This window comes from Dama dama, chromosome 18 (assembly GCF_033118175.1).
Source record: "Dama dama isolate Ldn47 chromosome 18, ASM3311817v1, whole genome shotgun sequence".
NCBI classification, from domain to species: Eukaryota; Metazoa; Chordata; class Mammalia; order Artiodactyla; family Cervidae; genus Dama; species Dama dama.
Genome location: NC_083698.1, coordinates 7,234,789 through 7,260,424, shown reverse-complemented (window position 1 = coordinate 7,260,424; position 25,636 = coordinate 7,234,789). Strand labels below are relative to the sequence as shown.

General features: G+C 49.5%; 1 protein-coding gene across 2 annotated transcripts; it reads left to right on the top strand.

Annotated features, from left to right (window-relative positions):
- The first annotated feature begins 216 nt into the window (after positions 1 to 216).
- UPP1 (uridine phosphorylase 1) lies at positions 217 to 25,636 on the top strand. 2 transcript variants are annotated; one of them, XM_061164844.1, is made up of 8 exons: positions 217 to 335; positions 12,275 to 12,339; positions 19,252 to 19,366; positions 20,519 to 20,677; positions 21,644 to 21,758; positions 24,276 to 24,485; positions 24,680 to 24,826; positions 25,436 to 25,636. In XM_061164844.1, the coding sequence occupies exons 2-8, from the start codon at positions 12,296 to 12,298 to the stop codon at positions 25,567 to 25,569; spliced, it is 924 nt and encodes a 307-aa protein (XP_061020827.1). In that variant the 5' UTR covers positions 217 to 335; positions 12,275 to 12,295; the 3' UTR covers positions 25,570 to 25,636. The 2 variants fall into 2 exon arrangements, with proteins under 2 accessions (XP_061020827.1, XP_061020828.1); XM_061164845.1 differs by lacking the exon at positions 217 to 335 and adding an exon at positions 449 to 457.

The following is a 25,636-nucleotide window of genomic DNA, read 5'->3' as shown; positions in this document are numbered from 1 at the left end:
TGGCTCCGGCCGGAGCGGTGACCTCGGGTGGTCACCTCTGTCCCCCAGGTCTGCTGTCAGGAGGGGAAGAAGCAGCAGGGAGGTGTCGTGGGCGGGACGAGTGGCTTAATGAGTAAGCGGTTGGTCTCCGGTCACTCGCCGTCGCCCGCTGCGCAGCAGGAAACCCGACGGGGGTGGGCGGGGGCGCCCGGATGGGAGGAGCTGCGGGCCGGCGGGCGGGGACCCCCGGGAGGCCTGACTCTACCAGCTCCCCAGTACCTCCTGGCACAGTTCGGGCAGTCTCTGCGCGGGGAGCCTCCGTGGCCGGAGTCCAGTTTTCGGGAATCACTCTGCCGGTGAGGCCACTCGGTGCGGGGACGCGGGGCCACCGGCGGGGAGGGTGCGCGGGTACGCTGTGCCGGGAGAGCGCAGGCGGAGCGAGTGCGCGGAGCGAGCGCGGGGAGGACGTTCTCCGAGGGTGTGCGGGGAGGATGCCCCGGGAGGAGGTGCGGGGAGACCGCGCGCGGAGGACGTGACAGGGGGGTGTGCGGGGAGGGCGCGCGCGCAGAGGAAGTGCGGGGAGGATGTTCCGGGAGGGTGTGCTGGGCGAGCGCGCGCGGAGGACGTGACAGGCGGGTGCGCGGGGAGGATGCACCGGGAGGATGTGCGGGGAGACCGCGCGCGGAGGACGTGACAGGAGGGTGCGCGGGGAGGATGCACCGGGAGGATGTGCGGGGAGACCGCGCGCGGAGGACGTGACAGGCGGGTGCGCGGGGAGGATGCACCGGGAGGATGTGCGGGGAGACCGCGCGGAGAGGACGTGACAGGAGGGTGCGCGGGGAGGATGCACCGGGAGGGTGTGCTGGGCGAGCGCGCGCGGAGGACGTGACAGGCGGGTGCGCGGGGAGGATGCACCGGGAGGATGTGCGGGGAGACCGCGCGCGGAGGACGTGGCAGGCGGGTGCGCGGGGAGGATGCACCGGGAGGATGTGCGGGGAGACCGCGCGGAGAGGACGTGACAGGCGGGTGCGCGGGGAGGATGCACCGGGAGGATGTGCGGGGAGACCGCGCGCGGAGGACGTGACAGGCGGGTGCGCGGGGAGGATGCACCGGGAGGATGTGCGGGGAGACCGCGCGCGGAGGACGTGACAGGAGGGTGCGCGGGGAGGATGCACCGGGAGGATGTGCGGGGAGACCGCGCGGAGGACGTGACAGGAGGCTGTGCGGGGAGGATGTGCTGGAGGGAGGGCGCTCATCCTTGCCTCCGCCGCTCTGGTGTCCGGACTCCGCCAGGATGCTGGGTCCACCTGGTGCATGAGATGCGCAGCCCAAACCGAGCGAGATGGGTCCTGGGACACCTGGAGCGTCCCCTTCTCGTGAGGGGAGAGGGGAAATGACGTTTTAGAGAAGGACTGTTACCAGACCTGGAGAGTTAAAATGAACTCGGGTGTGTGCGTTGAGCCAACAGATTGTCACAGCGTAAAATACTGGCGTCAAGGTGTCCGGCAGCTCGAAAGAGAAACTTCACAGTTAAAGTATCTGACACAAACATGATTTGCACCGGGGGGCAGGTATGTTTGCAGCTCTTGTAAGCGGCAGGTTGCTTTTAGACGGGCACGTGGGGCCGCCTCTCCAGCTCTGGGGTCTGGGCGTGTCCGGGAAGTCAGTCACCGCCCGCAGCCTTCGCCTACCCGCTCTTTCCCAGCCCTGGCCGTCTGTAGCTCTCCTCGCCAGAGGTCAGCTCTGCCCTGTGCAGTTCCCCGCTGATGGTGACTTGCAGAGAAACCCCCTCTGAAATCCAGGCTGGAACGCGGCCATATCCTGTAAGGCTGGCTCCAGGCGTCATGACCCTGCGCTCTGAACTCTGTTTTCCGTCCTCCCGGCTGCCTCTCCGTCCCCGTGCCCTGCCTAGCCTGGTCTCCTTCGCACATCCCCCCCCCCCCCCCCTTTCTGTGCTTCCGGGTCAGAGAACTTTGATTCCATTCATTGGCTGTGGCCCTGGCTTTTTAAAGATTTGCATTTTTCCTGAATAGAAAGAAGCGACGCCCAGTGGGTTTCCCACCCTGCCAACCCCTCCCAGGACTGCCTTGCCCTTCACTCGGCTTGCCTGACTCTAAGCAGAGGGCCCCCTCTCCCACTTCTGGGCCAGTTTTCCATGATTCCCACCCCTCCTTTTAGAGGCCAAAATGACCTTTTGGTTGTCTTTCTACATTCGCTTGGAGACTGCAGACTAATTCAAACAGGTTTATCAGACATGAATTATATTTTTTATTCCAGTACTCTCAACCCTGGTAGGCACTGAAGTAGCACTTTAGATGAGACAAAGTAGTTATTCTTTACGTTGGCTTTTGTCCAAGTGAACTTTCTCATTGTCATAAAATTAATACAAATTCATTGTTTTTTTAAAACAGAATATATAACAAGATATATATATATATATATATAACAAATATATAAAAACTTTCAGTTTTTCTGCTTCCTAAAGATAAACCCTGAACATCTTTCTGTCTTTCCCTCCCTCTTTCCTCTCATATACACACACACATTTGCTTTTGAAATATGTTCATTCAAAAAAAATAAAAAATAAACGTTTACACACTAATCTATATGCCCAAAGTAATTCGCCTGTCTGAATTGGATTAAATAGGTTAAAACTAAAATAAAACAGAACAAATACAAATACAAATACAGAACAAATACAAAACAAGAAAACCAAAACCAGCTGCCAGCTGGAGGGCTTTTTAATTTTGCAAGTTGGATCTAGCAGAGCTAGAGTGATGACCCAGTTAAGGAAGTGGTGCTGGTGGTTTAGTCGCTCAGTCCTGTCTGACTCTTGCGACCCCAGGGACTGTAGCCCGCCAGGCCCCTCTGTCCATGGGATTCTCCAGGCAAGAATACTGGAGTGGGTTGCCATGTCCTCCTCCAGAGGATCTTCCCGACCCAGGAATAGAACCCAGGTCTCCTGCATTGCAGGCAGATTCTTCACCAACTGAGCTCTGAGGGAAGCCCCTCTAAGGAATGGGTGGGGTCAAACTAGGTTACATCCTGTCTCACAGAAGAGCAACAGTCAATGGAGAAATTGAAACACTCTCTGGACTGGCCTCAGTTAGGAACCAGAGTGTGAATCTCAGAACCTTTGCCCTCTCCTCACTGATGGTTGGCAAGAAGGTGAGTGATGGCCTCCTGTACCTCATGTGGAAATGTTGCCAGGCTCTTGGCTCCCAGCCCACCATGCTGAATAGAAAGACGGAGACAGCTTGGAGGAGACAGAAGTGACTTTATCCCGTTTGCTGGGCAAGGGGGAGAGCACAGCAGGTTAGCGCCTCAGGTACTGTGCCTCCCTTCTAGGGGAGCCGAGAGGCTTTACATAGCCTGGGTCTCGTCGTCTAGGGCAGATGATAAGGCTCAAAGTGATGAGGGTCTCGCTGCCTTCTTGCGTTATTTCAAAGCAGTCACAGCTGGCGACAGGCTGCCTGGTAACTGGGTCCGTTTATCTCTGGGTTATGAGCTTCCCTTGTGGCTCAGCTGGTAAAGAATCTGCCTGCAATGCAGGAGACCTGGGTTCAATCCCTGGGTTGGGAAGATCCCCTGTAGAAAGGGAAAGGCTACCCACTCCAATATTCTGGCCTGGAGAATTCCAGGGACTGTATAGTCCAGTCAGTCAGTCAGTTCAGTCACTCAGGCCTGTCCGACTCCTTGCGACCCCACGGACTGCAGCACACCAGGCCTCCCTGTCCATCACCAACTCCCGGAGTTTACTCAAACTCATGTCCATTGAGTCGGTGATGCCATCCAGCCGTCTCATCCTCTGTCATTCCCTTCTCCTCCTGCCCCCAGTCTCCCCCAGCATCAGGGTCTTTTCCAGCCAGTCAGTTCTTTGCATCAGCTGGCCAAAATATTGGAGTTTCAGCTTCAGCATCAGTCCTTCCAATGAATATTCAGGACTGATTTCCTTTAGGATGGACTGGTTGGATCTCCTTGCAGTCCAAGGGACTCTCAAGCATCTGCTCCAACACCACAGTTCAAAAGCATCAATGGTGCACGCATTGCTCAGCCAAGATGGATTCCAATGAGAAGGACTCTGGGAGGTCGGTAGGAGGACCTGGGGTCTCCTTTGACCTTTTCTGAATTCTTCTGGTGGGTGGTGGCTTGTTCTTTGAACCTTACCAGGACCTCCTGTCATAAAATAACTCTTGGCAAGTGGTTACTATGGTGCCTGGTCAGCATGGACAGTTTCAGTCTGTTTCTCCCAACAGTGACTTTGCCTCTTAATGCTAAACTCTGCTCTTCAGGCAAGATTGATGCTGGTTTTGCACATACACAGGATGCTGGAGTGTGTTATCCACTGGGCAAGGGCGTCTAGGACTCCACTCTACAGGGAAGGTCACAGTGCCCTTTTGTGAACACGTGTGCACCTTTGGCTTAGAACATCTCATTCTGCTACTGGGTGAGACAGTGCTTTGAGGGTTAACTCCCTGTCTCTTTGCTTGTTACCAGTAGTAAACACTCCTGCTTTAACCAAAAGTGCCTGGTGTGTTCAGAGGCTCAGCACCCCTGGCATTGGGTCCATTGAGTCCCCTAGCATGTGGCAAAGAGTCAACAGGACTGAGACAACAATCGGGAAGACTTGTGCTCACAGCGAAGCCTTGGGACCTACAAGCCCAGAGCCAGGTTCTGAGTTCTCTGGGAGGCAGAGCCTCTGGGCTTGGAATCTAGTGGAACCCGCCTGTTTAGAGAACAGAGGGTCCTAGAAAGTGAGAGGGGCTGTCTACAGAACGCCTGCAGCCCTTGGGACAGTGTTAGAAGAAATGTTTTCTAAAACTGACTCCAGGACAACCCCATCCTCAGGTGCAGGGTCTAACCCATGGAGCCTGCCATGCTGTGGGAAAGCCATCAGCTCTTCCGGAAGCCCCGGACTAGCTGACCAGACTGGACCACTGACCAGTGACCATAGTGCCACCCTGACCCCTGCTGACCCCAGTTAGATTAGACCTGTGAATGACAGAGTTGAAAGTCAATGCTTCTCCAGTAACTGACCCTGAATTCCTAGCTGCCCCGTTTCCGCAAGCACTTCCACCTCGAGTGATGCCTGTGGGCATCTTGTGTGGGAAGCCGGTGCCTCTGATGAAACATTCAGATTGGTACATCATGTGGCCTTCCTTCCCTGTAAATCCACTGGACACAGGCATCCCTTACAGCCTCATCTGAGTACCACCTTCCAGCCCTTAGGATTCACCTCCTGGATCCAGGATGCACCAAACTTTCCTGTTGTGATTGCATCTCTGCTCACCCTCTGTGCAGGGATCACATGTTGGGGAAGAAAAACTTCTACTCACTTAGATTCTATTCTTGTTGTTGTTCAGTTGCTAAGTCTTCTGCATAAAAGTTAAATAAGCAGGGTGACAATATACAGCTTTGATGTACTCCTTTCCCAAGTTTGAACCAGTCCGTTGTTGCATGTCTGGTTCTAACCATTGCTTCTTGAGCTGCATACAGGTTTCTGAGAGACAGGTAAGGTGGTCTGGTATCCCCATCTCTTGAAGAATTTTCCACAGTTTGTTGTGATCCACACAGTCAAAGGCTTTAGCATAGTGAGTGAAGCAGAAGTAGATGTTTTTCTGTAATTCTCTTGCTTTTTCTATGACCCAACAGATGTTGGCAATTTGATCTCTGGTTCCTCTGCCTTTTCTAATCCCACATGGTGCATCTGGAAGTTCTCTGTTCATGTACCGCTGAAGCCTAGCTTGAAGGATTTTGAGCATTACTTTGCTAGCGCATGAAATGAGCACAATTGTAAGGTAGTTTGAACATTCTTTGGCATTGCCCTTCTTTGGGCAATGATTCTATTCTTGGAGACTGCAAATTAAAAAGACAGATTAGCAAGAGAACAGGCAGATTTGAATTTATATGTGTATGGGAGAATTCAGAGAAAAATGCAATCTTAGGAGGTGGTTAGAATCTGGGGCTTATATATCATCTTAATGGAAGTAGGGAGAGGCAGAGAGGCACCTGGGAGAGAAAATGCCTTCTTAGAAGAGGGTGGGGCAGAAAGGGCACTTATGCAAACACCGAGGACTTTGGAGAGAGGAGTGCTCACTTGAGAGAGATGAGCAATAAGATAGGACAATATCTGTTTGGGGTTTTTTCAGAGAAGAGGAGGTTAGTTTTTTCTAGGAGGGGTACTGACATGTTTGGAAGTCCCAAGGGCTTTCAGGACCTCAAAATCTTGCACTCAGAATAGTTGTTAGGTAACAATGGCTTATTCTGGAGCCCTTTGTGTGGCTTTACTATGAAAGCCTCTGACTGTCATTCTCTGCATCCAAGATTTCAGAGCCCCCCAGTCACCTCCAGGATGGGGTCACGTCGTTGGTGCTGACACCTGGCTGCCCTTGTGCCTGGCCCCTGACCAGCACCCAAGTCACCCCTCTCCACCCTGAGCCGGCTCAGCTGCTTGTCTCTGCATCCTCCACGTATCTCATGGGGTTTCATGTCTCCTCGCTGTAAATAGTTTGTCCTGTCCTCTCTGCTGCATCTTTTCCTGGCTATTCCTAGGAATCCGGGAAAGAAACGATTCATTCCTCACGTTGAACTAGAAAAGTCTGTATCTTTACCTGGTTCTCCCTAGCCAACAGGCATTGGAGTTCATGTTCACACATGTTTACTACACTGGACTCAGAGTGTGGCATCTTGTCCTCTCTCTACAGATCACACACTACAACACGCGCTGATACTAACCTTAACAGGTACACCTGTTGGTGATTTTACTTGAATGACTAATGAGTGCAATTCTTAGCACCTTCTGCTATCTTACAGATAAATAGAAAGGCATTGTAGTTGTTCAGTTGCTAAGTCATGTCCAAGCCTGTGACCCCACGGATTGCAGCATACCAGACTTCCCTGTGTTTCACCATCTCCCAGAGTTTGCTCAAGCTCATGTTCATTTAGTTGGTGATGGTATCCAACTATCTCATCCTCTGTCACCCCCTTCTCCTCTTGTCTTCAATTTTTCCCAGCATCAGGGTCATTTCTAAGAGTCGGCTCTTCAAATCAGGTGGCCAAAGTATTGGAGTTATAGCTTTATCATCAGTCCTTCCAATGAATATTCAGGGTTGATTTCCTTTAGGATTGACTTGCTTGATCTCTTGACTATCCAAGGGACTCTGAAGAATCTTCTCCAACACCACAGTTGGGAAGCATCAATTCTTCGGCATTCAGCCTTTTTTATGGTTCAGCTCACATTTGTACGTGACTACTGGAAAAACCATAGCTTTGACTACATGGACTTTTGTCAGCAAAGTGATGTCTCTGCTATTTAATATGCTGTTTAGGTTTGTCATAGCTTTCTTTCCAAGAAGGAAGCATCTTTTAATTCCATGGCTGCAGTCACTGTCCACAGTGATTTTGGAGCCCAAGAAAATAATCAGGCTTTAGCATAGTGAGTGAAGCAGAAGTAGATGTTTTTTCTGGAATTTGCTTGCTTTTTCTATGACCCAATGAATGTTGGCAATTTGATCTCTGTTCCTCTGCCACTTCTAAATCCATCTTGTACATCTGGAAGTTCTCCATTCACTGCTGAAGCCTAGCTTGAAGGATTTTGATTGTTACCTTGCTAGCATGTGAAATGAACATAATTGTATGGTAGTGTGAACCTTCTTTGGCCTTGCCCTTTAGGATGAAAGCTGACATTTTCCAGTCCCACGGTCACTGCTGGGTTTTCCAAATTTGCTGGCATATTGAGTGCGAACCTTAACAGCATCATCTTTTGGAATTTTAAGTAGCTCATCTAGAATTCTATCACCTCCACTAGCTTTGTTCATAGTAATGTTTCCTAGGGCCCACTTGACCTCACACACCAGGATGTCTGGCTCTAGGTGAGTGACTGTACCATCATGGTTATCTGGGTCATTAAAACCTTTTTTGTATTGTTCTCTGTATTCTTGCCACCTCTTGTTAATCTCTTCTGCTTCTGTTAGGTCCTTGCGATTTCTGTCCTTTGTTGAGCCCATCTTTGCATGAAATTTCCCTTGGCATTTCCAGTTTTCTTGAGATCTGTAGTCTTTCCCATTCTATTGTTTTCCTCTACTTTGCATTGTTCACTTAAGAGCTTCTTATCTCTCCTCTCTGGAACTCTGCATTCACATGGGTGTATCTTTCACTTCCTCCCTTGCCTTTTGCTTCTGAGTTACTAAAAAGGTGAAGTAAAAGTATGAGGCAAGTGCCTGAACTCCCCCTGACGTTGCCACTGCGGCCACAGCTGTGCCGGGTGGATGGGGCGGGCAGGGCCGGATGGCACCTCTTGTGGGTGGACGGCACTGTGGTGCTGACTCAGTGCCGGGTTTGTGCAAGCCAGCTTTCCTCCGCCACGGAGGAAGCGAAGCGGTTGCTGCACAAGTATCCACCTGGGGTGATGCCCAGGCTGAAAGTCACCTTGTACAACATCAGGAGTGTGTCTTAGGAAATACAGAAGCGTATTGTCTGTTGGAGGAAACAGGTGCATGATAGCATTAATTCAGTAAGCAAACGAAAAAGCAGTTGGCAAAAATGTTCCCTAAATTCTCTGAATGAGCTTGCCAATGATGACTTCTAGTTATGCTGCACAAGGGCTTCGCTGGTGACTCAGATGGTAAAGAATCTCCCTACAATGCAGGAGACCCGGGTTCAGTCCCTGGGTTGGGAAGATCCCCTGGAGAAGGAAATGGCAACCCACTCCAGTATCCTTGTCTGGAGAATCCCACGGAGAGAGGAGCCTGGCAGGCTACAGTCCATAGGGTTACAAAGAGTCAGACATGACTGCATGACTTACGCTTTCAATACTCTAAAGTTGTGACCTGAGTTGAACCGACTGCAGTAGACCCTCTCTCTTCGTCTGCATTAAACCTCAGGGAGCCAGACTTTGGCCTCGATGGTGAAGGACCTATTTTCTGATTCCTTTGATGGTTGGAAAAAATAATGCATCTTCTTGACAAAAAACAACAACAATAACAACAACAACACACAAAAGTTGGGAACTAAGTTTTGTTTGATGGCCTTACCGAGGACTTGAGTTCAGGGAGCAGCCTTTCAGGTAGCTGTGAGGAATGCTCCAAAGAGGTAAGAGTGGACCCAGGATATATAGGAGTTCTGCTGAGAGCAAAACAAAAACCAGACATTTAAGTTGAACATCAGAAGATTACAGGCAATCATAGAAACCAGACATCTCAAGTTAATGATCTCAGTGCTTTTCTATGTACAGGACGATGTAAGAGGCTGGGCTCCTTGAAATCATTCATCTGATGTTCATCTTAACCACCTAGGGCCAACGTCTTGTTTTTCTCTATCCTGAGTTTCCTGGGGTGCAACATGGGGATGGCTGCCTTGGCTGAGGACTTGATGGAGGCAACATTGTTTATAGCAGTGGCTGGTGACATCTTTTTACCCACAAGCTTCACATACACATTAAAGGATTTATTTATTTGGCTGCACCAGGTCTTAGCTGCAGCCTGTGGGATGTAGTTCCCCAACCGGGGCCCCTACATGGGGAGCTCCGAGTCTTTGCCCCTGGACCACTGTGGAGGTCCCCTACACATTTTTATTAACTTGAAAATTCTTTCTGAAATTCCACCTTTGCATGGTTCCCTGAGTGGTTATTCTTAAACATCACCAGGGTCTCCTTTTACAGAAGTGGGGTGCTCACCTTGCTGGTGGCCTGCAGAATAAGGGTGAATCTGAGTGAGCAACCAGTCTGCCCGTGACAACCGTGTGGCTCTTGGATTCTGTCTGTTCCAGCTGGTCTGAGGGCAAGTGAATTGAGAGGGGAGGGACTTCCTTCACTCCCTCCCCATCCTTGACCTTTCAGTGGGTGGGTGGGGTAGCCATATCGTTTATCCTCCACACCCAGCTCCTTCTGAGAGTGAAATGCGGCTCTGGTGGTTGTACCAGGATTCTTTAGGCAAACGTGCATGCTTGCTCACTCCACCTGAACATCTTAAGGTATTTAGTGAGGAAGTTACCAGTTAGAACATTGCAAAGGCTCTAATCTTCTCTGCACAGAGCTGGTTAAATAAAGCTTTCTCGTCTGCAGGGCCAGGCCCTGGCCCCAGGAGGAGTTGTCTTGGGGGTGGGGAGCTCACAGCCTAGAGGGGTGAGTCTAAGGAGAAGCCTTCCACACTTCAGGAAGGAGCTGAGGTTAGGGGCGGCAGAGGGCAAGGATAAGACAGAGGAAACGGATTCTCTGCTTCAGAGGCAGGGAGAGAACTGGGCTAGAGAGGAGCACTAGCAAGTCCAGACAGGATGCCTTCTCTGTGGCTAAGTTTCAATTCATGGAAAACAGGGATGGATTCTCCCTGAGGACCCCTGGTGTACCCTCTGAACTCTGTGATTCAGCTGCGGCCCCGTGGGAAGGCGCCTCTCACCCTTCCTCTTTCCCGTACCCGCCTCCCCCACACCACCCCCAGAGGAAGAGCCGGCAGACCGGAGGGGACTGACTCTCCGTGACCCTAGACCAGACTTCATCTCTCAGGGGACAATGAGGGCCAATAAGGAAGGCTGTGGGCTGGTGCTTCGGAAGACGTGTCTGCACTTACTACAGACAATGAGATGGATCCCAGAGGGGCAGCAGAGGGCATGTGATAAGAGTGGCATTTCCTGGAGGCCAGACTTCTTCAGAAACGGCTGCCTGCGTCTCATTTCATCTGTCTGCCTGCTGGATGCTGTAAAGGCAAATTATGCCCTTAGAGTTTGATCACTGAGTACAGTTCTGATTTGTTCTCCCCACACCCACACCATCAAGCAGGGAGTCCTATAGGTGGGCTCAGTTCTGACACGGGCTGCCTGGGGACAGTGTCAGACCCCCAGGCTAGGGGCTCAGTCCAACAAGACTGTCCGCCTTCCCCCACCCTGAGCCCTGTGCCCCCATCACAAGTCTGGGCTGTCACCTGGCTATGGATGGGAGGTTCTCAACAACCACCCCTGCCCTGCAGTAATTTGCAGTTGACTCAGGCTGCTGGGCTTCCCAGGTGGTACCAGTGGTAAAGAACCCTCCTGCCAATGCAGAAGACACAGATTCGATCCCTAGGTCAGGAAGATCCTCTGCAGGAGGGCGCAGCAACACTCTCCAGTATTGCTTGGAAAATTCCAGGGACAGAGGAGCCTAGCAGGCTACAGTCCATAGAGTTGCAAAGAGTCAGACATGACCGAAGTGACTTGGCATGTATATGTGCACAGGATGGCGTTTCCTGAGAAGTGTCCTATAAATAAATGTTAAGGGAGGAGGAAGTCCAGGCCACTCTCCAGAAAAATCTGTGTCCCAGAACCAATTATGATAAAACTCTTCGGTCTTCAGCATTTTCTAAAAATGGTCAATATTTAACTGTGTAACAGCAGCCGTCGATCCTTTTCTCCAAAAGGAGACCTTCTGGGCTTTCACTTGGTGGGTTTGGTTTTCTGATAAGTGGCTGGTGGGGTTCCAGGTTGGGAACCTGACCTGGGGATGGTGGGGGTGGCTCACTCACCGCGTTCGCCTCTGACAGGTCCTCAGGCTCAGCTCTGCAGTGTCCGCCTGATTGCCCAGCCCCAGTAAGATAACTGGTTACCTCTCCTGGACGTCCCTCCTTCCAGCTCTGAGTTGGAGCAGGGCGGTGGGTTGATCCATACTTGCCCCATTTCCTTTCCTTCCCTCCATGGCAGGCTCTGGAGAGCTGCTGCCTTTGCTTGCTCCCTTCCTGCCCTGAGCTGGAGGAGAGTTAGGATTCTAGAAGGGTGAGGCAGCCTGGTGTAGTCCGTTGGGTCAGGGCTGTCTTGCCCTGGGGACCGCAAGATGCCAGCCCGCGCTGACTTTGGGTATATTTCCGCCAGCTCCTCTCTGAAATTAGCAGCCTTCCTGGTTGTATATTCGTGCCTGCATGTGATGCAGAAATGTAGGGTTCCTCTCGAAGGTGCTGGCCTTCCACAGGTTAACGTGGCCTTGCTGACAGAGCGACAGTGGTTCCTATCAGGAGATTAACTAGTGTTCAAATAATTGAACAAGGGGCCCACTGGACCGTGGTGGCCCTAATGCTGAGACAGCCCATGTCAGCAAGCTGAAATCTAAGCGATAAATGCCTCAAAGCTGCAAATTCAAAACAGTACGAACAACCATCACACACAGCCATGCAAGCCTCTTGCTGCAGCCATCAGCCACACACTGGCTTTGCTCCCAATTCTCTGTAGGTCGCTCCCCAGCTCCCTGGGTGACCACTGACTGCAATCGCTGTGCCCTCTGATGAACTCCTGAAATGCTCACTATTACCTTCTCACAGACTCTGCTGTCTTCTCCTAGGGTCCTGCCTCAGGTGAAGGAATGGCCTGCACCACGGCTGAAACGGAGAAGCCGAAAGATCACAAGTAAGGTGACCTGCGTGCTGACCAGCCTAGGCTGGTGGTGATGGCCTTGAGCCCACAGTGTTCTAGGAGCTGAGGCGTGGACGCCTTGGTTCTCAAGTCTGAGCCCGAGCGGGGTCTGGGGGACTGAACGCTGGGTTGGCTGGCAGCTGAGCTGGCTGAGAACGCCTGGTACCCCGTGCGGGCAGCTACTTGTAGCCTTGGGGTGTTTGTCCCTCAAGGATGCCAGCGCTCAGACCTGTATCCAGGGGGGTTTCCTTACTCCTGGAAACTTTTTTTTTTTGTGAGCTAAGTTTTATTTGGGGCAAAAAGAGGACTGCAGCTCAGGAGGCAGCACCTCAGCTCTGAGAGGCCGCTCCAAAGAGGCTGTTCGGGAGGTCAATACATAAGATTTCAGGGAAGGGGCAGCTCAATGCAATCCAACACTTACAAGAGGCTTTCTCCTGTTGGACAATTTCTGAGTCACAATCCCTGCTGCCCTCCCAGCTCTCTTGGTTCTGACTTTTAAATACTTTCCTTATTTCTTTGCAGTTCATTTTTTTTTTTTTTTACCATTTTTCCAGTACTTCATTTTTTTTTTAATTTTTTAATTTTTTTTTTTTTATGTTTTTTATTAGTTGGAGGCCAATCACTTCACAACATTTCAGTGGGTTTTGTCATACATTGATATGAATCAGCCATAGAGTTACACGTATTCCCCATCCCGATCCCCGCTCCCACCTCCCTCTCCACCCGATTCCTCTGGGTCTTCCCAGTGCACCAGGCCGGAGCACTTGTCTCATGCATCCCACCTGGGCTGGTGATCTGTTTCACCATAGATAGTATACATGCTGTTCTTTTGAAACATCCCACCCTCACCTTCTCCCACAGAGTTCAAAAGTCTGTTCTGTATTTCTGTGTCTCTTTTTCTGTTTTGCATATAGGGTTATCTTATCCACTGTGTGATTCACATGGCCACTCTTTTATGTATATTAGTGCATTGCTGGTATTGATGAAAAAAAAATTAATAGTCAATCTGAGAAAAAAATGGAAAATTGTATTCCAGTTAGCCTGAGAATTATAACCCAGGAGATGGTTTTTCAAAAAGCTCTGAGGACTGTTTTGCCTAGAAGAGGTCAAAGGTTTTGAGACAAAGTGTAGTAACATCAAATGATGTATTACTGGGGCTTCTCAGGTGGCGCTTGTTGTGGTTAAGAACCCACCTGCCAATGCAGGAGATGTCTGAGACGGGGGTTCGATCTCTGGGTCGGGGAGATCCCCTGGAGAAGGGCATGGCAACCTCCTGTGGTATTCTTGCCTGGAGAATCCCATGGTCAGAGGAGCCTGGCAGGCTGCAGTCCATAGAGTTGCAAAGATTGACGACTAAAGAGACAGCATGCCTGCGTGCACACACACACGACATTTTACTGACAGTTTACGCCATCCAGATATACATCCACAGAGCAGTGAGTCATGGGTTCTCATGACCCCTCACAAGATTAAGAGGGAAGATGATAGCTAAAACCTTTATGGCATTTTGATTCCACTTGTTTGACTTAGTATGAATAGAATGCTAGATTTGTAATTTATGTATTCACTGAAAACTTTGATATAGTTCTGGGTATTTTGGCATCAGTATTACTGCTAAATGTCTAGAAAGTTTGTTACCTTGGTGATTTAAAAAAAATTTAAATGAGGCTTGAAACTTCTAAGTCAATTTTGAGAATATAAAGAAATACTATGTTATAAAAAAAATCCAGGAAACATGTTATACAGTATTGTTAACTGAAGCAGACATTTTGTTTAAATCTAACAAAATTCTATGCTAGTGTTCATTGTTTTCGTACCTTATTCAAGATTCGTGTGTTCGGTTGCATTGAGCAGCTTCAGCTGCTTGCAACAAATTCTGGTAAATTCTCTTTTCATTTTTACTCTGTTACAAATATTTTCTAATTTTCCTCTTTATGGTTTCTTAGACACACACATCATTTAAAATGGACATTTTATTTCCAAATACATGGGGTTTTTAAAGTATCTTTGCTATTAATTTCTCATTAAATGCATTCTTCTCTGCAATCAGCCTCTGTGTTTCTTTAGTCTCCTATCTTTACTGGGACTTCCAATGGCTAAGTCAAAGATCTCTGTCAGTAAATGTCACACTGCACTTGAAAATGTGGGTTGTTTTCAAATATCTTTTGATACTAATTTCTAACATAATTCCACAGTAATAAGAGAACAGACTTTGTATGATTTCAATACTTTGAGACCTAAAGGCCATCCAGTAAGGGAGGAGAAACCCACCAAGTTAACCTAGGAGTCCTGGACAGAGGTAATTAGCCACAAACTCAGCAATTAGTTTGACTTTTGAAACTTAAAAATGACTGAACCCAAGGAAGAAATGTTTCTGGTTTATAAGCAAAAGTGTGAGCAATTATTAAAGTAATTAGCTTACAGGCCTGGTCTGGCATCTTGGGTCAGCTATCTACTTCAGATATCATAATTTTCATGTCCTGGTCTGGCAGTATTAATCTTAATCGAAGTCTAAAGAGGCCTAATAGAGTCCCTTCCGAAAGTCCTTTATCTGATGTCTTTCCCACATGCATAGCCCCCTGATTGCAGGCCATGGCGCATGTGATCTTCATTCAAAGATAGATTACTTTCATAAGCTTCAGAAACAAACTGTACAATAATGTAGCGTAGCAACAAGGAGTCATCTGAGAAATGCATCTTAGGCAGTAAATACAGACCTCAATTAATAATTATTAGATAATTAATTTTATTACCTGATAAAGCTGATGAGAAGGTAAGAGTTTCCAATTTCTGGAGAAATCAGGTAGAAAGAAAAGATAACTATCTTAGTTCTACTTACTAATGTGTAATTTAGGAAATCTCTGTAAGTCATAATTAGCTTAAGGGGAAGAGTTTCCTTGTGTCTGGAAAACAGGTCCAGTGTTAGGACTCTGAGCCTCCAATGAAGGGGTTCGTGTGTTTAATCCCTGGTTGGAAAACTAAGGTCCCATAAGCTGCTTAGCAAGGTGAAAAACAAAATAAGCAACTACCCCCATCAAAAACAAAAACAAAAAACCACCGACCAGGAATTGAACCCGAGTCCTGGTGGTGAAAGTGCCAAGTCCTAACCACTGGACTAACCACCAGGAGATTACCAAAAAGTCCTTTCTATGGAATCTTTTTGAAGATGAAGCAGCTGATAAATGACAAACGACTTAAAAAGGCAAGGTTAAAGATCTGATTACATTGCATTTGGCAAAGAAACTTGGCTATTTCTGTGACATACAAAATTTTAATATAATAACTAGAATTATGATTGTTAACATTATCAGGATGTACCAGATTCTAAGGAGTGGTATATAATTTCTAGAATATGTATATTAGTAATACTTAACCCACACAATGTAACCTAAGAATATTTACCATGACAATGCTTCCCATGTAATTTAACATACCAAATAAGCCTAATGAGTTTAATTTTACTCTCCCTGAGGTGCTTCACGGGTCCTTTCTGAAGAATTTAAAGTCAACTTCAGGGAGAATTTGGGAAGTCTGTCAAAATAGTGAAAAAGTTTTAAAACACTTGGTTAAATAGGACCTTAGGTCGCTGTGGAACAATACTTAATTCACTTAACCAAAGTGAGAATACAATCTTTCAAAAGCAAATACAGCTCACTTAAAAGGCAAAGATGCATAATCCAGTAGGAAAAACGGCTCGATATTCCAAGAAAACTTTATTTTTTTAAACATTAAAAAAAGTACTTATTCATTTTTCATTTATTTGACTGCATTTCATCTTAGTTGTGGTAATGTGGGAGCTAGTTCCCTGACCAGTGATTAAACCTGGACCCCCTACACTGGGAACGCAGAGTCTTAGCCACTGGACCACCAGGAATGTCCCTCCAAGAAAACTTCATTCTCTTAACACAGAGAGAAAACCAAGCTTCTGTTTTGTATCAATTACTCTTAGTAACAAAATATATTTAATTCAATTCAGTCCTACCTCACCATACATAAACTCTTTTCTCAGGATTCCTTTTTCCTAAGAAGGGCTCCTTGGTTCTCCTCTGGGAGGTTCCTCAGGAGGTTCTCTGGAGCCTCACACATGTCGGTCACCTGCTCACTTCCTAATCCCACATGGATACCTACCTTTCCTTCCTTCCCCGCAGAGTCCTCAGCCCATTTTCAATTTTGGGGGCTGCCCCGGGAATGGCTCTTGCAGAGATAACTTTAAATGAAATAGTAGGATCCCTAGTGCTTCCAATCATCGACAGCCAAACACACCCTGTCCCCACTGTCCTCTCCTTGATCTCTGCCCCCAAGTTGAGGACCCCGGGGGCTGATGGAGTGGGGATAGTGTGAAGTAAAGGCTGTGAAGGGGACCTGGGCACCAGGTGAGGTGCACACACGGCAGTGACCGCCCCCTCTTTGGTTTCAGGCTCCCTTCCTCATCTGCCAGTCCCTTTTGTAAATGTTTCTTTTTATTTATTTGGCTGTGCTGAGTCTTAGTTGCAGATCTGTCTTAGTTGGCGCATGCAGGATCTCATTACCTCATTAGGGATGGAAACCCGGGCCCTCTGCACTGGGGAGCATGGAGTCTTAGCCACTTGCTCACCGGGGAAGTCTCTCTGCCAGTCCCTTTAGCATGCGACCCAAGACATCTGGGCCAGTTTGACCAACAGCTGTGTTTTTCCCTCCCTGCTGATAAACTCCTGGAATCAGAAGTCAAGTTTCATTCCTTTTGCATCTCACCCATTTCTTTTACAGAGTAGGTGCTCAATGAATATTTGTTAAGCAAATAAAGTGTCAGAATAAAGGAAGATAAAGTCAAGTTTGAAATTGTGTGTAGACTAGAGGAATAGTTTCCAAATAATATGTCTTTTACTTGTTATTTTAAAGCCCTTAAAAAAAATTGAATCACTGTGGTAGACCTGACACTATTACAACACTGCAAGTCAAATACCTCAGTAACAAAAGAAAGTCTGAGCTAGCTCTGTTTGCTATTATGATGTGTCTAATTTACATATTTTTAAATCTTTGCTGGTCTCCAGAGTTACACCCTATTTCCTTCTCCTCTTCCTAGAATGAAAGAGGAAAGAAAGCTTTTGTATTTTGAAATAAGTGACAAAGTTGTTTTGTCACATCCTGTTTTGTCAGTTCCGATGCTTGCCTGGTAATGCTTCTGTTTGTAGTCTGTCTTGTGAACATCCTGAAAGAGACCAAGAACCATAATAATAGTAAAACAATTATCTTTAAAGGAGCTTCAGACGCTGTGGTTTGTGTTGTGACTTCAGAATTTCAGCTTGGCCTTGAGATTCAGCAGGCATTCAGGGAAAGCTTGGGATTTGTCCCAGCTGGATTTGGTCCCCTGGAAAGAGACCCCCTGCCTCAGGAGAGTGAGCTTGGCTGAAACTGGTTGGGGGTCCAGCACAGACCGTGGCTTGAGCAGATGACCTGTCCTGAGTTAAGACTCCCATCTCTGCCCCAGGGCCGTTCTGTGAGCCAGCCATCAGCACCTCCCCTTTAGAAAAAGACCTGCCTCTCTTTAATATTTTGTTTGCATCTTTAAAAAAAAATTTTAACTTTTTTTCACTTGATAAGAATTTTTATTGACATGTCTTAACACAAAAAAATAATGTATTTGCATTACAGAAAAATGTTTGCCTCTTTTAGTACTGCTTCTCGACACTGTTGGGCTGTGAATTAACTTGGATGCCATTCTAGGGAAATAGGAGGGAAATGTGAGAGGGGAAAGGAAGAAGTGACAAGATGCAGAAGGCAGAGGAGCAAGCGTCTTTGGTCTGGAGGCTGGGTGTCTGCGAGGACCAATGGATGCCAGGAGAACCCGGGCTAGAGACAGCAGAGAACGTGCACGTGGCCTGGGTCAGCTACACTGTGGTGTTTACAAGTCCCGGGATGCTTAGACCTTCTCCTGCCTGGCTTCTTCTCACAGTTAGATTGAGAAGGAAATGTGATCAGTGGGTTCTGAGCAGAAAGTCTGGCTCAGAAGGAAGAAATAGAAGGTCCTAATTGCTGTGAACTGGGGCCCCGTGCTGCCTCTCTCCTTGCCCCTGGCACTGGGCAGCAGACTTGCGTTTGGGATCTGTAAGGCACAGGTTAGAAGGGGGAGTATCTAAGGCTGCAGATGCAATCTAGACCTGGGCATCGTGTTTAAAAATAAAGTTTTATTGGAACACATCCATACCCATTTGCATGTTGTCTGTGGCCACTTTGATGTGACAATAGCAGGGTGGAGAAGAGGTGATGGAACCCGTACGACCTTCAAGGGAAAAAGTATTTACCATGTGGTCTTTTGTGGGAAATGTTTGCTGACCCCTACTGCCAGCCAGCAGTGTACCATCCAAGAGAAATGTAATGTGAACCACACAAAGTTTCAAGCAGCTGCAGAGAAAAAAACAAAATGAAAAGATGTCTTTTCTCACCACTCTCTTTGGATATTGTACCAGCTAGGTGCTGGCTAATGACAAGGAAATGAAAAGGAAAGGCATCAGATTGGAAAAGCCATCTCTGAGTGGGAGGATTATAGGCCATTTTTTTCTTTTATTTCCATGCATATTTCCTGTGATAAGTGTATCATTTTTACCACAAAGCCACATTTATATGTTGAGTGAGCTTGAGTTTGGTAGCAACTGGCTACACGCTATATGGAGTGAATTGGCATTTTGATCTTTGTACCATTCGGTGCTCTTGTGAGTTCTGTCTGATCATCCTCCAAGACCAGCCCTGGAAATGAAGAGGGGGTGAAGGGAAGGAGTGGGGGGAACTGAGATGGAGCAGAAGCCTCTGTAGGTTGGGGTTGTCCTGCTGCTGGGTTCCATGTGCCTCCCTGGCACAGAGCGCCTCAGTGGTCCAGTTGGCCACTGGACACTGGTTCTATAAACTGTCTCCTTTCCTGTTTTGGGACAGTGACTTGGTACAGCTTTGCAACCCCCATGTAGCCGCAATGAAGGAAGACGTCCTCTACCACCTCGGCCTCAGCACCAGCACGCACGATTTCCCAGCTATGTTTGGAGACGTGAAGGTAAAATGCTCAGGGCTTTTAATTTTGGAATTTGTCCTAAGATCACTAATATTCTTAATGCTTCATTGAGAGACTAGAAAAGAGCAGACACTGAGTCTTTTCCAGGGGACTGAGGGATAGCAAGGAGGAGCAGTCACCGTGTCTGCTGTCTGTCATTTAAGATGTACATCGATTTGTTGAGCTGGTTCCTTCAATGACTTACTTGCTGAATGCAGCTTCCAGGCTCCCCTCGTCCTGAGCCTTGAGTGCCTGGGTCCAGAATTGTCCTCACAGAGGACTTTTAAAGTGGACTAACGTTTAGAATTCTAAACTGAAACAGGCCGCTGACCCTAGATCCAGGGCTGCCTCATGGGATCATAAGGTCATGACCAGGTTATGTCCCACTGGCTGCCTGGTTCTTTCATGATGCTGTTTGTTTCAAACTGGGGGATAATTTTCCATTTTCATTCTTCCCTTAAATCTAACCTATAATTTTTTTTCCTAGGCTGTAGAAGTTTTCTTTTTTATGTTTAGAGGCTAATAATTCTTCGATCATTGAGTCCCTAAGAGTGACTTATTTACTTGTTTTTCTTCTGTAAGCTTTCATGTTTTGCACTTTGCAGTCTGCAGGTTCTGTGTCTCTGAGATTTACCTGCTCCGTCCACAGCTATAACTGCCCAAGCCCCCACTGGCCCCTGACTCTCGAATTGGCCACTGGGTTCTCTGCCGGCAGGTGAAAGAGCGGTTAGAAGTCCATTTTATGAATAGGCTGCTTGCATATCGAGGATCCTGCCCCACCTTATTCCGAACCCAGGCTCCCTCCAGTGGAGCGAGATGCCGCCCACACAGATGGGTGGACGCCGGGCTGGCGTGGAGCCTGGATTTCATCCGCCCAGGGAGGGCGAGGCGGTCCTGCCTTTTTGTGCAGCTGACTGCTTCACACTGTTGAGTCCAATAGCACTGAGCTGAGTCCATGAACCAGTGCTTCTTACATTTGAAGGAGTGCTGGAATCGCCAGGGGGCCTCCACAGCACACAAATTTACACAGCAGGTCCGGGGGGAGGCCAGGGAAGGGACCTGCACTTCTAGCAAGTTCCAGGAGATGCTGCTGCAGTGGGGGTCCCACTTTGAGGACCCATGCTCTGCTGATGGGGCTCTGTTTTCTGTCTGCAGTTTGTGTGTATGGGAGGAAGCCCTTCCCGGATGAAGGCCTTCATCAAGTACGTGGCCGTGGAGCTGGGCTTTGCCCCCGTGGGTGCTGACTATCCCAACATCTGTGAGGGCACCGACCGCTATGCCATGTTCAAAGTGGGGCCAGTGCTGTCCGTCAGCGTGAGTACCTGCGGGGGGCCGGCCCCCAGCTCTGCAGGCTCCCCGCCTGCCCTGCACACAGCCCTGCAGAGGGGCCAGGGGTGAGGGGAGCCTGGAGCTGGGGCCCGTCTTCAGGACCTGCCAGTACACACATGGAAACACACATGCACGCCCACCCAGCTGTGTGCACACGGTGGGGGCCCAGGTTGGAAACCAGGAGGACCTGCCTGAGCAGGCCTCCGAGGAGAGCCAGGACCAGTACCAGGGGCCCCCGCCCTGGCCCCCTCACTGGGACTTACACGTGTGATTCAGCAGTGAGTGAACGTAAATCTCTGGTCTTTCTCGTTTCCCAGTTCTGGTTTCCTTTGTAGGCGGGAGCATTAAGCAAGTGCTGCCATAGAGTAAGGCTGCCCAGAGAGAGGGTGCCCTCGCTCTGAGTAGCTGAGATGTTTGGCAGTTTCAACCACACAGCACACACCTGGGAATCAAGACATGTTCAGATCTGGATACTAATAATCCATGGAAGCACCTCCCACATGCCAGGCTCCATGACAAACACATCCTCCCAGGACTGCTCCGCCTAGGATCAGCTCCGGGTGGACGTGACTCCAGCAGGCCTCTGAAGAAGGGGAGGGTTGGGGTGGAGAGGCCGCAGCCTTCACAGGGCGGAGCCACATGCCGGTCACTGACGATGGCTGCGGCAGAGCACGCGGAGAAAGGGGAAAATGTGTGCAGGCCTTCCCAGGCCGGAGGGGCTGCTCGTTACCTGGCAACCGCAGGCCCCTGGTCCTCAGCTGAGATCCGTTCTACCGGCTGTGTGCATCAAACGGGGTCATCCGTTCAACAGCATCATGCAAACCTTCCCCACGTAGTCACAGTTTGTAACTACGTTTGAAGTTCACCTTCTTCACCCTCACTTAGCAACGCACGACTGAGCACACACAGACTCCGCCCGAGCGTGACGCGCGTGTTTCTCCCTGGTTCTAGCACGGGATGGGCGTCCCCTCCATCGCTATCTTGCTGCATGAGCTCATCAAGCTGCTGTACCACGCTCGCTGCTCCGGCGTCACCCTCATCCGCATCGGCACTTCCGGTGGGATAGGTCAGTGTGCAGAGCGCCACCGGGCCCTTGCTGGGGGCGAGGGGGGCATCGAGGGGACCCAGAGCTCCGACCTGGGCTGTGCCCAGGATAGCTCAGCAGCAGCAGCAGCAGGTGTGAAAGCAAGTTTGCTTTGTTATTTATCTGGTTTTTTTGGTCCAGCTACTTCTCCCAACCCACACCCCAGAAATAGCTGCAGAAAGATTCCAGGCCACTCGCATGTTAAAACCCGTCCTTTTCGGGTTACACTCTCATGCCTTCTTGTTTGCTTGATTCTTTTTTTTTTTCTTTCTACTTCCTCATTTCTCTACCTTTCTCCTTCACTTCGCTCACTCCTCCCTATTCTTGCAAGGATGTGAAGTATCTTAAGAGAAAACCTACAGGAAACTCAAAGGGAGAAGAAAGAGAAGGAAAACAAAATTAAGATAAGTGTTCTTAAATTGCCTAAAAGCCCTCAGTGCTCATCATAATTTTTTTTTTTTAACATCACAGAACGCTAAAAATTATGTTGAGTTTTAAGCCAAAGTCGTTGAAACAAACTTGTTTTATGTAAGTTGTCCTGCTTTCAGATGTCCCAACTCAGGGCAGGTTTTTCTGCTGAAAAATGGGTTCTGACAATTCTCACTCCCATCAAGGAGCTGGGAGCTGCTGGAAGGAGGCCTGGCCTCTGCATTTGTTTCTGACCGTCTAGGCCTGACCTCCCCTGGATTTATGATAATTTGAAATTTTAGGTTTTCCTGCTATGAATGGGGACTTCTGTAGGCCCTAAACTTCTTGATACATAGTCTCATTTTCCTTTCACTGTATAGACAGATTGATAGGTAGCATCTGTGTTTGCAGATTGTCATTCAAAGTTTAACAGGGTTCTCAGAAAACACCCCACTGACTAGGGAGGGCCCTGCCCACTTACCTGTGATAGCTTCCAAAGCACAGGCTCTCCTTCATGCGTGTGGCACCAATGTCGCCAGAAGCTCCAGCAAACCTTTCCTGAGTTCTTGCTCTGCAGGGATTTTAAAATCAGTAACCAGAGAATTAATTCTGGAGGGAGCAGGGTGGGTTTTGCTGCTGCTGCTGCTAAGTCGCTTCAGTCGTGTCTGACTCTCTGCGACCCCATAGACGGCAGCCCACCAGGCTCCCCCGTCCCTGGGATTCTTCAGGCAAGAACACTGGAGTGGGTTGCCATTTCCATCTCCAATGCATGAAAGTTAAAAGTGAAAGTAAAGTCACTCAGTCGTGTCCAACTCTTACCAACACCATGGACTGCAGCCTACCAGGCTCCTCCATCCATGGGATTTTCCAGGCAAGAGTGCTGGAGTGGGATGCCATTGCCTTCTCCAAGGGTGGGTTTTGAGTCTCTCAAAATTGCTCCATAGAATTGGATAGATCAACTAAAGAGCTGGACCCCAAATCCTCAACAGCCAACTGTGACATGGCATCCCCCCAAATCCCAAAATAGGAAGAGTGGGTGGGTGGCACGGGCCCCCAGTCGGGAGGAAGCAAGAGAAACGCTGCGGTTCCTGATGGGTGTGAGAAGAGAATTCTGGAATAGCCAACAGGTATCCTGAGAAAGTGCAGGGTCTGTATGCGGAAGAGCAGCTGACCCTGGAGGAGGACTGCACCCTCCAGTTTGAGGCCTGAGCGGCTGGAATGTCCTGGGCTCCATGAGCTCCTGAAAGCTACTGTCTGAGGGTTCTCCAGGCCCACACTTGGGGAGGGGAGACACTTGAGGGGTGTCTGTGTTGAAGCAGCAAGGAGAGTCTAGATGGACACACCGGGGGGTGAGCAGAGCCAGAGCCTGAGGGTTGGTCATATTTTTTAATGTTTCATGAAAGCAGCTGATATAGGGGGTGGGGGCGGGGAGCCCCGGAACAGCTCTCATGGCTTCTTCCTCCTAAATGTCTAGGAAAACCAATATCCCATTAAAGCAAGAAGTGGTGAGAAATGCTAATGGTCAAATCTCAAGCAAAGTTATTAACAGTCCAAAGACCAAGGAGCAGAATTATGTCAGTACAAATGTGGAAACGCCCACAGAAAGCAGATCCTCACCCGGGGTCACTCCTGGAGGGAAGCCAGGGCATCAGGGGCTGGTGACCACAGAAGCCAGTTTTGGGGAGCCCGGAAATTCCTTACACTATTCTTGGCTACTTTTGTTTAACTCAAAACCTTAAATACTTAAAAAAAAAAAAAGTACAGAACAGGGACCAGCTGAACACCTTCTGGTAAAGAAAGCCCCAGAGAGTTCCAGCAGCAACTGTTAAAATGCTGTTCAGTGCGGTGCAGATGCACCGTCAGTTTCACTTTATTTTTTTGCACTTTTCCCTATTTTCTGTAGCGTCTACCCATTCGTTTCTTTTACCATCAGGAAAAATAAATCTGGTGTAGAAAAGGCATCCTTACCTATTTCTTCTTAGGGCCTGACTGACCTTTCAGCGTTCCCGTGCACGGACCAGGCCCTTCCCTTCCCAACCCCCGCCGCCCCATCAGGCGGCGAGACAACTGCTTCTTCCGTCCTTCCTTCAGGTCTGAAGCCCGGCTCGGTGGTCATCACCCGGCAGGCGGTGGACCCATGCTTTAAGCCGGAGTTCGAGCAGATTGTCCTGGGGAAGCGAGAGGTCCGGACCACGGACCTGGACGAGCAGCTGGTACAGGAGCTGCTGCGCTGCTCCGAGGACCTGGGCGAGTTCCCCACAGTCGTGGGCAACACGATGTGCACCTTGGACTTCTATGAGGGTAAGGGGCGCGCTGGTCTCCTGCTGGGGGTCTGCCGCCGTCGTGAGCTTGCTTCTTATGATTTCCATGCAGGCCGGATGCTGGAGGGCAAGCAGGCTGCTCGGGCTCGAAACCATCTCCCTGCCTGGGGAATGGGGTGGGCGTGCAGTAGGTGTTTACTGCATGCCCGTGCCGAGTGCTCCACGATTTTCCAGGGCAAGGCCGCCTGGACGGGGCGCTCTGCTCCTACACCGCAAAGGATAAGCAGGAGTACCTGCAGGCAGCCTACGCGGCCGGCATCCGCAACATCGAGATGGAGGCGACGGTCTTCGCCGCCATGTGCAACGCCTGTGGCCTCCGAGGTGGGATCCCTAGGCCGCCATCCCCCCACCCCCACCCTGCTGAAGCCCCCGCTTCTCCCCGGTTCCCACCCAAGTCCTCCTGGAACTACCCGCCCACCCTGCCCCCCAAGGCATGCCTCTGGACCCAGAGCATAGCGCACCTCTGTGCTCTTCAGATTGACACGCGCTTCAAAACAGGATCCGCAGTGTCTCTGCTGGGACTCCGGTGCCACTAAGGGACCAGAAAGATGAGAAAGCTCCCCCCTCAGCTCAGGGCGGCCTTCACTGCCAACTGTACAGTGAATCTGGCCTTCGGAGCTCCTCGGATTTCTGAGTTGCAGTTAACCCATCGCAGTTCCTGGCCTCACCCCTCCAGGTCCAGCTCTGCCTTCCAGAAATCCCGCCGTCCCCGTTGTCACATCACCTTGCCTTTCAAGGCAGTACGGGGACCCGAGCTGGTCCTGGGGTTTGCTGAGGGAATCTCTTTGGGACGCAAAGGCAGCTGGAGCATGAGACAATAGGACAGGATGCTGTGCATCCCACGCCTTCTCTTGAGGAGTGGAGGCTGGTCTCCCGGAATTAAGCTAGAAATCCCGCAGTTTGTGCTGACCTGGCGTTTGCTCCCTGCAGCGGCCGTGGTGTGCGTCACCCTCCTCAACCGCCTGGAAGGAGACCAGATCAGCAGCCCCCACGAGGTGCTGGCCGAGTACCAGCAGCGGCCCCAGCGGCTAGTAGGCCAGTTCATCAAGAAGCGCCTGATGTAGGCCTGACACCCCAACATCTATCTAGAGGGCATTTGTGGTTCCTGCAAATAAAATCATTGCCACAGTC

Bases quoted from the DNA above. Each gene is read 5' to 3' on its own strand.
- UPP1 (XM_061164844.1), top strand. From the start codon at position 12,296: ATGGCCTGCACCACGGCTGAAACGGAGAAGCCGAAAGATCACAA. The intron at 19,367-20,518 runs GTAAAATGCTCA...TTCTGTCTGCAG, and splicing joins CTATGTTTGGAGACGTGAAG to TTTGTGTGTATGGGAGGAAG. The intron at 24,486-24,679 runs GTAAGGGGCGCG...ACGATTTTCCAG, and splicing joins CACCTTGGACTTCTATGAGG to GGCAAGGCCGCCTGGACGGG.